At 50.2% G+C, this 13,105-nt stretch overlaps 2 protein-coding genes across 2 annotated transcripts in view; both read left to right on the top strand.

Annotated features, from left to right (window-relative positions):
* LOC113626595 (uncharacterized) overlaps positions 1 to 5,960 on the top strand; it is an 83,728-nt gene extending 77,768 nt beyond the window's left edge. The window contains exon 32 of the mRNA XM_027118350.1: positions 5,635 to 5,960. Coding sequence (XP_026974151.1) covers positions 5,635 to 5,960 — 326 coding nt within the window. The remainder of the gene's footprint in view (positions 1 to 5,634) is intronic.
* Positions 5,747 to 12,128, top strand: LOC113626199 (uncharacterized). Its single transcript, XM_027117397.1, has 6 exons — positions 5,747 to 5,846; positions 6,609 to 6,838; positions 6,914 to 7,051; positions 8,048 to 8,125; positions 10,338 to 10,691; positions 11,562 to 12,128. Exons 2-6 carry the CDS (start codon positions 6,629 to 6,631, stop codon positions 11,988 to 11,990), a joined length of 1,209 nt encoding a protein of 402 aa, XP_026973198.1. The 5' UTR covers positions 5,747 to 5,846; positions 6,609 to 6,628; the 3' UTR covers positions 11,991 to 12,128.
* Positions 12,129 to 13,105: the final 977 nt, after the last annotated feature.

The following is a 13,105-nucleotide window of genomic DNA, read 5'->3' on the forward strand; positions in this document are numbered from 1 at the left end:
GCTGGTCCTTTCCTTCAGGTTTTAACTCCCCTCCACTGTCTGCCTGTTTATGGTCAGTCTCCAGCTACTTCAGGTAACTGTTTCATATATTTTGTCCAGAGTGTACAATTGTTACCTCGGGAGGGTTGGTCCATTTAAGTGTCTCCACCATTAATGGAAATAGAACTCCTCCTGTGTCCTTTTGACATGTCCCTATCATTCCTTGACCACTTCCTTCCTTTATGACCAAAAAGATGTTTCAATCTCATGTTGTATTTTCCCTGAGATGGAATAAGTCATTTCTCCAAGGATTCCTGGTTCCTTTTTGTGCAAAACGGTATTTAGAAACTAAGATCTGGGTTCTAGGTGTATTTACTCCTACTGAAGTATCTGTCTTTCTAGGCCTTCTCAATGGACAGACCAAGAAAATATATGTGTGTATATACATGCACACACAACTATATCTGTCTATCTACAGATAAATAAGTTTACAACCATTAGTCCTTAATTCCAATCCATCATCAAAAAGCTCATTCTGTTTCTTCCCCCTTTTCATATTTCTTATTCCCTTCTTCAACAGTAAGAAACCTGGCTCCAATTATTCACAACATATTTAGTTATTTCTTCAGCCCTAGGATACATAGAAAGTAGTCAGAATTACTAACCTATACCTTTGAGGAAATAAACCCTTTTAACTAGAATTCAATATTTGTTTAGAGTTCTTCTTGTCTTTGGCCTGAGGGTATAAATCTAAACACGGTGTTTATTTATTTTAAAATATTTATTTATTTATTTATTTCGTTGTGCCGGATCTTAGTTGCGGCACACAGGCTCCTTAGTTGCAGCAGGCGGGCTCCTTAGTTGTGGCATGAGAACTCTTAGTTGTGGCGTGCATGTGGGATCTAGTTCCCTGACCTGGGGTCAAACCTGGGTCCCCTGCATTGGGAGTGTGGAGTCTTATCCACTGCGCTAGGAAAGTCCGCAAACACGGTGTTTAAATGTTAGTTGGAGTTAATCTCCCACCCACCCCGTGTGATGTTGTAAATCATTCGAAGTACAGTTGGTTCACTGGTTTCTGTTTGTATTCCATTTTCAGGTTCCCCCTATCTTTACTGATTTTGTGCATTTATTTTTTGATTATGTGAAACATTAACAAGTTTCCAAAAGTCAGAATTATACAAAATGGGATCTTCTGCCCAAGCATCCTTGACCGTAGCACCCTAGCTGGACATCTGTCCAGGGCCCTGTGTTTCAGAATCTAAAGACTCTGCTTTCCCACCTACCTTGGGGGAATAGTGTCAGTCTCTAATCTTAATATTAACACTGACCCTCCTAATTCCTAATTGGTTAAATTGTGGCAAAACCAAATTGCATAATAAAATACCTGTCTAAAGATCAAATGACATGGGTTTGAAAAAATTTAAATACAATCAAGCAGCGTGCTGTTCTTCTCAAGTTTACTTTGAGTTACACGATGGTCTCCCCTTCATCTTTCTGCAGTTTATCATTTGCAGCTGATAACTAACAGACCCTCATGCTGATCTCTTAACACACATTGCTTCTTTTGTTTTTGGCCATGCCATGTAGCATGTGGGATCTTAGTTCCCTGACCAGCGATTGAACCCGTGCCCCCTGCAGTGGAAGGGTGGAGTCTTAACCACTGGACCACCAGGGAAGTCCCACATTGCTTCATTTTTTTTTTTTTTTTTTTCCGGTACGGGGCCCTCTCACTGTTCTGGCCTCTCCCGCTGCGGAGCGCAGGCTCCGGACGCGCAGGCTCAGTGACCACGGCTCACGGGCCCAGCCGCTCCGCGGCATGTGGGATCCTCCCGGACCGGGGCACGAACCCGTGTCCCCTGCATCGGCAGGCGGACTCTCAACCACTGCGCCACCAGGGAGGCCCACATTTTTGAAGGCAGTTATTAAGGTATAATTTCTTGGGGTACAATTTACATATGGGGAAAAACCCCTTCAAGTTTTGATAAACTCATACAGTTGTGTACCCATCAACACAGTCCTGATACAGAATAGTTCCATCACCCCAAAAATTTCCTTCCTGCTGCTCATTGTCATCAGCCTTTCCCCCACCCCCTGTCCCTGGCAACCACTGAGATGTTGTCTGTCCCTATGGTTTGGGCTATTCCAGGATGTCACATGAAATGGAATCATACAACACGTAAGCTTTGAGTATGGGATCTTTTGCCCAACGTAATGTGGTTGAGGTTCATCAAAGTTGTATGTATCAGTAGTTCTTTTTCCTTTTTCCTGGTGAGTAATATTCTATTCTATGGATATACTGCAGTTTATCCATTCACAGCTGAAGGATATTTGAGTTGTTTCCCGTAATTTCCAATTATGAATAAAGCTTCAATAATCATTGGTCTATAGGTTTTTGTGGGAACATATGGTTTCATTTCTCTTGGGTGAATACCTAGGAGTGGGATTGCTGGGTTGTGTGGCAAGTATATGTTTATAGGAACCTGCCAGACTGTTTCCAGAGTAGCAGCACCATTGTCCATTCCCACCAGCGATGTGTGAGCGTTCTAGTTGCTCTGCATCCTCGCTAGCAATCTGTACTGGCAGTTTTTGGCTTTGGGTTTTTTTGTTTGTTTGCTTCTTTGATCAGTCGAATTGTTTTTTGTAGTTGTATCTCATTTTGGTCTTAATTTGCATTTCCCTAATGACTCATTTTGTCGAACATCTTTTCATTGCCTTATTTGCCACTTGTAAATCTTTTTTGGTGAAGTGTCTATTCAAACCTTTTGCCCATTTAAAAAATCAAGTGGCTTGTTTTTTATTATTGAATTAGGGAACCATTTATACAAGTCCTTTATCAGGGGTTTTAAAATATCTTCTCCTGATCTATGTCTTTTTATTTTTTTAATGGTGTCTTTTGAAAAGTGGAGGTTTTAAGTTTTGATGAAGTCGGATTTATCATTTTTTTTCTTTTGATGTCATATAAGAAATATTCGGCGGAGGCCACAAATTTTTCTCTCATATTTTTTTTCTAGAAGTGTTATGATATTAGGTTTTAAGTTTAGGTGTGTGGTTAATTTTATTTATTTATTATTGAAGTACAGTTGATTTCCAATGTTGCGTTAGTTTCAAGTGTATAGCAAAGTGATTCGTTTTATATATATATATATATATCTTTTTCAGATTGTCTTCCATTATAGGTTATTACAAGATATGGAATACAGTTTCCTGTGCTATAGAGCAGGACCTTGTTGTTTATCTGTTTTATATACAGTAGTGTGTATCTGTTAATCCCAAATTCCTAATTTATCCCTCCTTCACCCTTTCCCCTTTGGTAACCATAAGTTTGTTTTCTATGTCTGTGAGTCTACTTCTGTTTTGTAAATAAGTTCATTTGAGTCATATTTTAGATTCCACATATAAGTGCTCGCATATGATATTGATATTTGTCTTTCTCTGACTTACTTCACTTAGTATGATAATCTCCAGGTCCATCCATGCTGCTGCAATGGCATATTTTATTCTTTTTTATGGTTGAGTAATATTCCATTGCATATCTGTACCACATCTTTTTTTTTGAGTTTTATTTTATTTATTTTTTTATACAGCAGGTTCTTATTAGTTATCTATTTTATACACATCAGTGTATACATGTCAATCCCAATCTTCCAATTCATCACACCACCACCACCACCCCTGCCACTTTCTCCCCTTGGTGTCCATACGTTTGTCCTCGACATGTTATGCCACAACTTCTTTATCCATTCATCTGTTGATGAACACTTAGGTTGCCTCCAGGGCTTGGCTATTGTAAATAATGCTGCTATGAACATTGGGGTGCATGTATCTTTTATTTATTTTTTAAAAATTTTAATTTTATATTGGAGCATATTAACAATGTTGTGTCAGTTTCAGGTGCACAGCAGAGTGATTCAGTTAAGCATATACATGTATCTATTCTTTTTCAAATTCTTTTCCCATTTAGGTTATTACAGAATATTGAGCAGAGTTCCTTGTACTGTACAGTAGGTCCTTGTTGGTAATCTATTTTAAATATAGTAGTGTGTACATGTCAATTCCAAACTCCCAATCCTTCCCTCCCCCACCCTCCCCCCTGGTAACCATAAGTTCGTTCTCTAAGTCTGTTTTGTAAATAAGTTTTGTAAATAAGTTCGTTTGTATCATTTTTTTCTTAGATTCCGCATATAAGCAATATCATATGATATTTGTCTTTCTCTGTCTGACTTAATTAACTTAATATAATGTGGATAATCTCCAGGTCCATCCATGCTGTTGCAGATAGCATATTTCATTCTTTTTTTATGGCTAATATTCCACTGTATATATGTACTACATCTTTATCCGTTCATCTGTTGATGGACACTTAGGTTGCTTCCATGTCTTGGCTATTGTAAATACTGTTGCAATGAACATTGGGGTGCCTGTATCTTTTCGAATTAGAATTTTCATCTTTCCTGGATATACGCTCAGGAGTGGAATTGCTGGATCATATGGTAACTCTATTTTTATATTTTTCAAGACCCTCCTTACTGTTCTCCATAATGGCTGCACCAGTTTACATTTTCACCAACAGTGTAGGAGGGGAGAGTTCCCTTTTCTTATATGGTTAATTTTGAATTAATTTGTGTATCTGTTTGGGTAAAGTTCACGATAGTTTTTTCACGTGTGGATTTCCAAACAATTCAGCACATTTATTAAAAAGACTATCCTTTTCCCGGTTAGTTACCTTTGCACTTTTGTCAAAAATCAATTGACAATGTGTGTATGGGTCTATTCCTCGATTCCACACTGTTCTATTAACATTATTTCACACTGGTTAACATCTTGTAGGGCATGGTGACATAGGGCCCTAAAACGTAAGGAATTTGAAAAAGATGATTTCAAGATTCTGCGAGAAATTCCCATCTGTATAGAAAGTGCTCTGGACTCTGTGATAGAGGTTAGCAAGAGCTCTATGTCTGGTAGCACAGAACAAGGGTGTCTAACCCAGCCTGGGGGTGCAGAAAGGCCAAGCAAGGCTTCTTGGAGGTGGTGACCCCCGAGTCAAACCTTGAATGAAAGGAGAGAGGTATAAGGGCACTTGAACCATGTCAAGACCCTACTGGAGCCCCACGGGGTCAGGAGATGTAAATGGTTCTGATAAAAGTAAGAATTTCTCTAAATGCATGAGTTATGTATTGGAATGGGACTAGCTTAAGGGTGTGTGGGACTAGCTTAAGGGTGTGGAATCTTTTTCTCAAGTGGGTCGAAGAGACCTCTGAGCAATTTTTCTCTCCGTAGAATTCCAGGTTGGACCCCTCGAGGCTTTCTGGGTCTCAGTTTTGTTGTCTGTAAAATGGGGGCTTTCTATCACGTTGATCCGTGACTCTGCTGAGCAGGATTCAGCACTGGTATTAACAGACACGCCTCATCAGGCTTGCTGCTTTTTGGCCAAAGCTCTTTTATTTCTGAATTAGCTTGCTTGGTCCTTGGGGCATCCTGCAGGAGAGGTGGTTTAATTTGGTCCATTTCCCAGATATGCTCTCTCCGACATGAATTAGAATTTTATCATGGATCTAGGAACTTCCTGCCCCAGGATTCTTTGCCTTCCTTCCCAAAGCAGCCCAGTACCCTGGGCTGACCCCCTTTTTTGTATGGGTTCTCTCCCATCCTCTGCAGGTACCATCAAGGTCACTGCCGGCTCAGCTGTGCTGGGATTCCTCTTGCGGGACAAGCATGAGAAGGCAGGGAACAGCACCAGTGTGCACAGTGTGACCTGCATCCTTGTCCAGAATGGCAGCCAGGCCTTGCCAGGAGAGCTCCAGCTGAGGGGGCGACTGCAGGCCCAGACGGGGAGCCTTGAGGGCCAGGCCAGCCTCCATGCTGACACGGTCAGCCTAGCTCTGGGTGGAGTCTGCATCTGGGGCCCTGGGCACGGCCAGCTCTCGGTCACACTGAGTCACAACATCAACACCTTGCGTGAGGCAGGTAGGAGGGGTGGATAGGGCCCAATGGCTTCCTCCCCCAAAGACTCCTAGGGCCTGAAGCCTAGGGAGTTCAAGGAGCCCCCAGTCCCCAAACCCACCTTCCAGCTCTATTTCCTCCCCCTACCAGCTTCTCCCAGTGCCTCCATCTTCCCTGGGCTGTTATTCAGCCAGAACACTGGTTGCTACCCAGTACAGACACACCTCCAAACTGGAGGCAGGCGCCCCTGCCACTGGCCCCTCCCCCAGGACTCTGCCCCCAGTCTGGCTTCTCCAGCTTGGAAGCCTGGTCTAGCAGGGCCTCCAGGATGTTCTCGGCACTGTGGTTAAGAAATAGCTTGGACACCCCCAGCTCTAGCTTCTTGGGGACATTTCCCTGGGACCTGGGGGGGCCCAAAGGTGCAGCAACAAGAGGAGAGCACAGGATCAGACCTCTGTTCCCCTCGTGCTTTCTGAGAGCCCATGCCCTGTCTTTGGGGAGGTAGGAATGCAAAGGGGACACGGGGCCTATCACTTGGTGATAGGTGTGGCCATTGTAGGTAGTAGGTGGGAGCTGGGGGGTTTGTCTGCCTCAGGGCTCAGGGGACCCTCCAGAGAGAAGGAGGGCTGTCAGTGACCCTGTTCTGGCTCCCGTATTGTGTGCCATCTTCTGGTTCCTCTCATCCCCAGGACTCCCCTCCCAGGCAGAGATGCTCCTACTGCACAGCCACGTGGCTTCCAACCTCTCAGTGCATGTGATGCTGCGTAGTGCAGAGCGGCAGCTGCATGCTGCCCTTGGCCTGGAGGGCCTGGTCACCAGCGCCCTGGGCAGCCGGCTCCGTGCCAGCCTTGGCCACACGGTGCCCGGCCTCAGGCGCTGGGGCCTCCCCTTCTCCGTGGACGGCCGCGGGCACTTGCAGGTGGGTGAGGGGGCTGGGCCCGGGCCCCGTGGGGGCAGTGGGCCTGAGAGACACTCACAGCTTTGCTTCTCGCAGAGCGTGGGACCCAGTCTGGCGGTCGCGCTGGTGGTGAACGTGGATGGCGATCAGCTTCGTGTAGCCCTGGAGAGGAGGGGAGCCGGCGGCCGCTGGGGGCTGGCCCTGGGGCTGCACCACGGCCTCTCAAGGTTGCAGGTAAATGACCCAAAGTCCCCATTTGGGGGGGGCCCACTGCCTATGCAACTTCTCTAGTCACCTTCCCAGCTCCCACCAGCTTGCCCCTCCCACCTCCGTAGCCCCTCCCACCAGCTTGCCCCTCTCACCGTCCCAGCCCCTCCCACCTTCCCTCCCAGCCTCTCACCAAATTTCCCATCCTCCTTTCCCATCCATCCTTTCTCCTTTCCTCCCACCCTCTCCTCCCATCCATCCACCCTCCCTTCCTTCCTCCCCACCCTGCCTTCTACTCTTCTTCTCTGTCTTCTGTCCACTTGTCCTCCTGTCCCTCTGTCAACGCTCCCTCCCCTGCCCTCATAAATGGAAGTGTATTTGAGGCAGCTCCCTCAGAGGCGCTCTGGGTCTATCTAGTAAAATGAAAACTGCTGAGACTCTCACCCTTCAGCTCGTGTTCCTGGTTACCTCCCCTGGAGAAACCCGGAACACTAGGTAAGGAAACACACACACAGCTGTCTTTTGCATTGTTCTCAAGAACAAAAGGCAGGAAACCACCTCTGGGCCTGGCACAGGTGTGGCTAAACCATCCAATGTGTCCGAGTGTCAGGGTGAGCGAGCCAGCCATGCGGCCCGAATCCAGCCTGCTTCATCACTTACCAATTGTGCAACTTTAGTCCAGCTGCTTACTCTTTCTGTGCCTCAGTGTTCTCATCTGCAAAATGGGACTGTTAATAATCCCTGCCTCCCACGTTTACCTTGAGGATCAGATGAGGAACCAGTTAGAACCTGGCACTCAGGTTCCTTCTGTTTTTTTCTGGTTACTTCTGTTTTTGACGATTCTGTGGGTTAGCACTTAGGTCTGCACAAACCTCTCTTTGGGGGTTATCTTCCCAGGGAGGCCTTCACAAAGGGAGATGGGCTCAAGCTAAGCTATATCTCAGTACTCTGTCCAGGGTTAAGATCGGGGAGAGACACCTCATGCCTACACATGCCCCCTACCCACCCTGCTTGTCTCCCTAGGTCAACTGCAGTGGAGACGCTTCGCCTGCCCAGATGTCAGGGCTCTGCTGGGGGGACGTCACTGGGTGGCCTCACGAGGTACAAGGGTCTCTGTCACAGGCAGGGCAGGGTGGGAGATGGTGGTCTGCCTCTGGGGTGGGGGTGGGCACAGGCTGAGCACCAGGGGCTGCCTGCTGGATGACTTAGGGCCTGTGGCCACTGCCAGGCCGACCCACATGGTCCCCTCCTCCAAGCCCTTCATGTCCCCAGTAACATGCATCTGGGCTCCCAGCCCTGAGGGGACCCAGCCCAACCTGACAGCAGATGGGTGGTCCCTTCTGTAAGCACACTTAGACAGTGACCCAGAATCCAAGTGTTTCAAGCCAACCTCTGCCACGGTGAGCTGGGCTGGTGACAGGCATATCTGGGTCTTTGGAGCGAGACAGACCGTGGGGCTCACAGGCACGCATGCTGCCCAGGCTGGGGCACAGCACAGCTTACGTAGCTCCGAGCTCTCCCGGGCCAGGGTGCAGGTGGATAGTAGGTCCTCTCCTTCGAAGGCAAGGCATGGCTGGGAGACCTGAGCACAAGGCCTGGACTTCCTGATCTCCAGCGGGGTCCTGTGGCTCCTGGGCCAAGAGCTGTGGGTGAACTGGACGTGGGGCGACCACTGGGGTTTCCTGCAGACCTTGTCAGTGCTGCCCTGTGGGCAGCTGGGTGGGCAGCTTGTGGTAGGCCTGGCTCAGCTGAGCTCTCAGTCCAGTTGGCTCTGGGGGGCCAGCCAGTGAGCACAGCCCTGAGGACGGCCTGGGGGAGGAGGACAGAGGTTTTTCTGCTCCTTAGAATCTGCTCTGGGGCCAGGCAGACATGAGCCTGGAGGTGCTGAGTGGATGCTGCAGGGTGTCTGGCCTGGGGCCCTGCCTGGGGGTCCTGGGAGCTGGTGCTATGGGCTCACCGCCTGGCTGTCCGGATAGAGGGAACATGGCCTCCTCGGGAGGACTGTTTCTGCCAGCTTCACCTCTGTGAGCGTAAAAGATGCAGTACTTTCACGCCTCCAGCTTGGCAGTGGTAGCAGCTCCACCCAGTACAGGGACCAGAAAATCAGACCAACACAGCTTCCTGCCCAGACCTGCCACTCACCTGCTGTGTGACTTTTAGCCAGGCGTTAACCTCTCTGAGCCTCAGCCTCGTCATCAGTGAACTGCAGGTGGCAACACCTACCTTGCACTGTCGAGCATGAAATGGGCCAGCGCATGTCAGGTCCCATCTCAATTTGGTATCCTCTCTTTTGGCGTGGTTTCAGCTACCAGGGAATCATGATCTCATTTTACAGATGTGGAAACTGAGGCTCAGGGAGGTGAAGTCACCTTCCCTAGGTCACACAGTGGCCTGAATGGCAGGAGGGTTAGCCAAGAGAATTGAGGATGAGGATTGAAAGGGTCTTAATGAGCTAGACAGATGGGCTGCCTCCCCCCAGAGGAAACCTAAGACCGAGGGGGCACGTGGAGTTAGCAGCTGCACCTGCGAGAAAGACTCAGGGCTGGGGCGCGAGGGTGACTTCGGAAAAGACTAACTGAGCGGGAAGGTTAGGACAAGAGCCATGAATGGACGGCCCTTCCCTCCGAGAGCCGTGGTCTGGAATTCCAGGAAAGGGCTGGAAATTGGGCATTCCTTAGTCCTAGAGCAGGTCAGCAACGTCCAGGGGGGAGAATCCGTGGGCTGTGCCCCGTGGGCGGCCACCCCGAGCTCCGTGGCTCCTCTGTGGCCTCCATTTAGCTGTGGTGGGGGTGATACGTGCATTCACCCTGTCGTCAGTGGTGCCGTCCCCACCCCAGGTGGACAGATGAGCACTGGGTGACAGGAAAGGGCTGAGAGCAGCTCCTGGTTCTGTCACGGGCGTGCAGACACTCCAGGACCCCCAGGTACACTACTTAGAGATGCAGTGACTTCCATTCGAGGTGTTAAGCGGGACGTGTCCAGACCAGAGAGGTTGAGAGGCCCGAGGTTCCATTATGGAAAAGAGAGGAGGAAACGGGAGGGAGGACCCAGAGGCCTCATGGGGAGCGGGGGAGCGGGCGTCAGGGGCCCTAAAGTGCTCTGAACGGTTGAATTTCTTGACTCCCTGGGAGGCCGGTTTCAGCTCTTCAGAGAGAAGTGCTTCACGTGAGCATCACCTGTTAAGGGGTGGTGGTGGGTGCCCCTGGGGCATGGGGGCTCCCTTGACCACCTGTGGACAGGCAGGCGGTGGACACACTTGGTGGGGTGTTGTAGGGACACCCGCTCGGGCTCACCTTGCCTTTCTTGGTGGCAGAATCCAGCTGTGCTTACCTTGAATGGCTCCTTCCTGGTCCACGCCTTTGGGGTCAGCCTGGCGGCTCAGGTATCTTCTGGGGACACTTTCGCCCGGGCCCACGTCCACACAGCCTGCGGCCGCCACGCCTGCCTGGACACCAGCCTCCAGCACACATGGCCTCCACTTCAAGCGCTGGGGGTGCCCCCCGACAACCACATCCGAGTGTCCGTCGGGGGAGACGAACCCCCCAGGGCCCAGCTGGAGGTGGCCCTGGGCCCATGCACCCTGACTGCTCATGGGGACGTCAGGACAGAGGCCAACGCCATGCACAACTGGACCCTGGCCCTGGTGAATCACTGCCCCCTGCTGGAGGTAAGCCCCCACCCCACGGGTCAATGTAGGTTCCCACCTCCCTCCACAAGTTATTAACCGCCTGCTGTATGCCCAGCTCTGCACTCAGCATGAGAAACTTTAGTCTTTTTTTGCCGTTGTCACTTGAACTGGGGGACTCGTTGACTACAAAGCTTTGAGCCAAAGATGGGACCAGAACTGAATTTTCTCCCCTTTTGCAAAGGGCCTTCCTGAGACACCGGTTCGCTTCCTTTCTGGGCTCAAGTTGATTCTGTTCTCACATCTCACTTGCCCCGTTCCTGGGGTTGAGGCTCCGGGAGTGAGAATGAGAATCGTACGAAGCAGCAGCTGGTGTTCGTTAGGCACGTGTGCTGAGTGCCCTCTGAGGCCCCTTTGGTCCTCAGCCCTGGGAGGAAGGGGCTGCTTGTACCCCTCCTTTCATTCCCATCTTGGGTCCCTGCCCCCATGTGGGGTGCGTCCTGGGCCCCAGGGGAGCGAGTTGCTTAAGGTGTCTACCCTCCAGCCAGTGAACATTGATGTTAGTGATGTATTTCCAATAGCCGGTGCTTTCTGGGTACCTGGCTCTGGGCTCACAAGTATTAACTTTCTTACATCTCCCAGCAACTTCTGATGCTATAAATCAACTCCCATTTTAGAGATGGGTAAGCTGAGGTTGCAGGTTGGAACAACCGAGTTAGTGGTGCAGCCAGAGCTTGAGCCCGAACCTCTCCATGGGATACCCTTGGTATCAGTCACCTTGAAGAGGGAGGTGCTGGTAGAGTTCAGGCTGTGGGTCCACCGCTGCCCTCTTCGCACCCAGGCCCGTCTCCAGCTCCCCCACCTTGGCTTCTGGAGCTGCCCCTAAACCTGACCACTTTCCCCATATTCCAGGCAACTGGAATCCCACAGGCCCTGCACTCTGAGGGCCGCCTGAGCTGGGGACCCTGTGAATTCGACCTGGCCGCAGGCCTCCGCAGTGACCACGGAGACGCCCACCTGCTGCTGGCCCGTACCTGTGGGGCCCAGCCTTCTGCCCTGGGGCACCTGACCCACTCCCTGCCCCTTCTGGGTCGCCTGGGCCTGCCGCCCGGGAGCGCCATCAGCCTGACTGCCCGGCCCGGCCCCCGCACCAGCCGCGGCTCCCTGGCCCTCCGGATGGGGCCGTGCCAGCTGCGGGGTGTGCTGGAGCAGCAAGCTGAGAACCATAGCACATGGACACTGACCACTGAGCCGGGCTGCCCGTTGCTGGAGGTGCGTATGGCGGGCCAGCAAAGTGACTGGAGAGGCAGCTTCCAGAGCCCCTGTCAGCGTGAGGCCTGAGCCTGGCTGACACTCCCCTCCAGGGGCTTCCCAAGACCCCAGCTCCTATTTCCCAAAAACCCTGTCGGATACTTGGTTCCTCTTATCACTAATCCCACATTCCCATTGGACAGATGAGGAAATCGAGGCTGGGAGAGATGAGAGGCACGCTGTGAAACTAAAGACCACAGATTCAGAATATAAATTCTGAATATAAACTCTTATAAAAGTCTGTCTTAGTAAAATTCTGAGGGCAGGAAGGGAATGATGGAAGCTGTCCTCAGCTGACAGTGGGGAACAGTCACATCTTGGTTTCATAACCTGTTAAAAACCACAGGCTGGGTTTTATCTGAGCTGAGAGATGGTCTGAGAATTGTCCTGTGATGTTTGGGGGAGGGGAATCCCTGACACTGGAGTCTGGGTCAGCAGAGAGGACTGGTGCCCTCGTCCGAGTGGGACAGGTCACTCCCCTGTCTCCTGACGGAGCTTCCTGGGCACCGGGACAGGGTCTGGTCCACTCGGCATCCCTGAGCATAGGGCTGGGTGCCCACAGATGCTCTGTCAGTGTTAATCAGGTCAACACAGGATTGGGCCATGAGAGAGTAGTGCATCACGGGATAAAGCAGGTCTGCCCACTAGAACTTTCTCTGATGATGGAAATGTTTCATTATTTGATATCCAGGACAGGAGCTGCCAGCCATGTGTAGCTTAAAATGGGCTCACTAGTGCTATAGAAGAACCTGAATTCTTTCTTTTACTTTATTTTAATTTAAATTGAACCAGCCCCAGTCTGAAGCTTAGACTGAAGACAGATCAGGTTCAAACCTTGGCTCTGCTACTTACTAGCTATATGACCCTGGACAATTACTTCGCCTCTTTGAGCTTCAGTTTTCCCATCTGTAATATGGGGATATTACCTACCCATTTCAGAGCCATCAAATAGGGTGAAAAGAGGACATTCTTGTGAGTTACTTAGCATGAGGCTGTGCACGTACCAAGTGTTCTACGATGGACAATTGTCGTGTATGACGATTGCTGCTGCAGTGTGTTGTTACTGTAACGGGGGAGGGGCACAAGCTGGTAGGCAGGGCTGGAGGGGTAAGAGGGTAGAAGATGGAGAATCAGGGTCACTCCTG

The sequence above is a fragment of the Aethalodelphis obliquidens genome, unplaced genomic scaffold, assembly GCF_003676395.1.
Source record: "Aethalodelphis obliquidens isolate GAN/ISIS:26980383/991018 unplaced genomic scaffold, ASM367639v1 scaffold18, whole genome shotgun sequence".
Classification (NCBI taxonomy): domain Eukaryota; kingdom Metazoa; phylum Chordata; class Mammalia; order Artiodactyla; family Delphinidae; genus Aethalodelphis; species Aethalodelphis obliquidens.

What these genes read in the sequence shown, in the direction of transcription:
- LOC113626199 (XM_027117397.1), top strand. Translation starts at nt 6,629, where the DNA reads ATGCTCCTACTGCACAGCCACGTGGCTTCCAACCTCTCAGTGCATGTG. An exon ending in TCACTGGGTGGCCTCACGAG is followed by an intron (nt 8,126 to 10,337) that starts GTACAAGGGTCT and finishes TCTTGGTGGCAG; the next exon opens with AATCCAGCTGTGCTTACCTT. An exon ending in ATCACTGCCCCCTGCTGGAG is followed by an intron (nt 10,692 to 11,561) that starts GTAAGCCCCCAC and finishes CCCATATTCCAG; the next exon opens with GCAACTGGAATCCCACAGGC.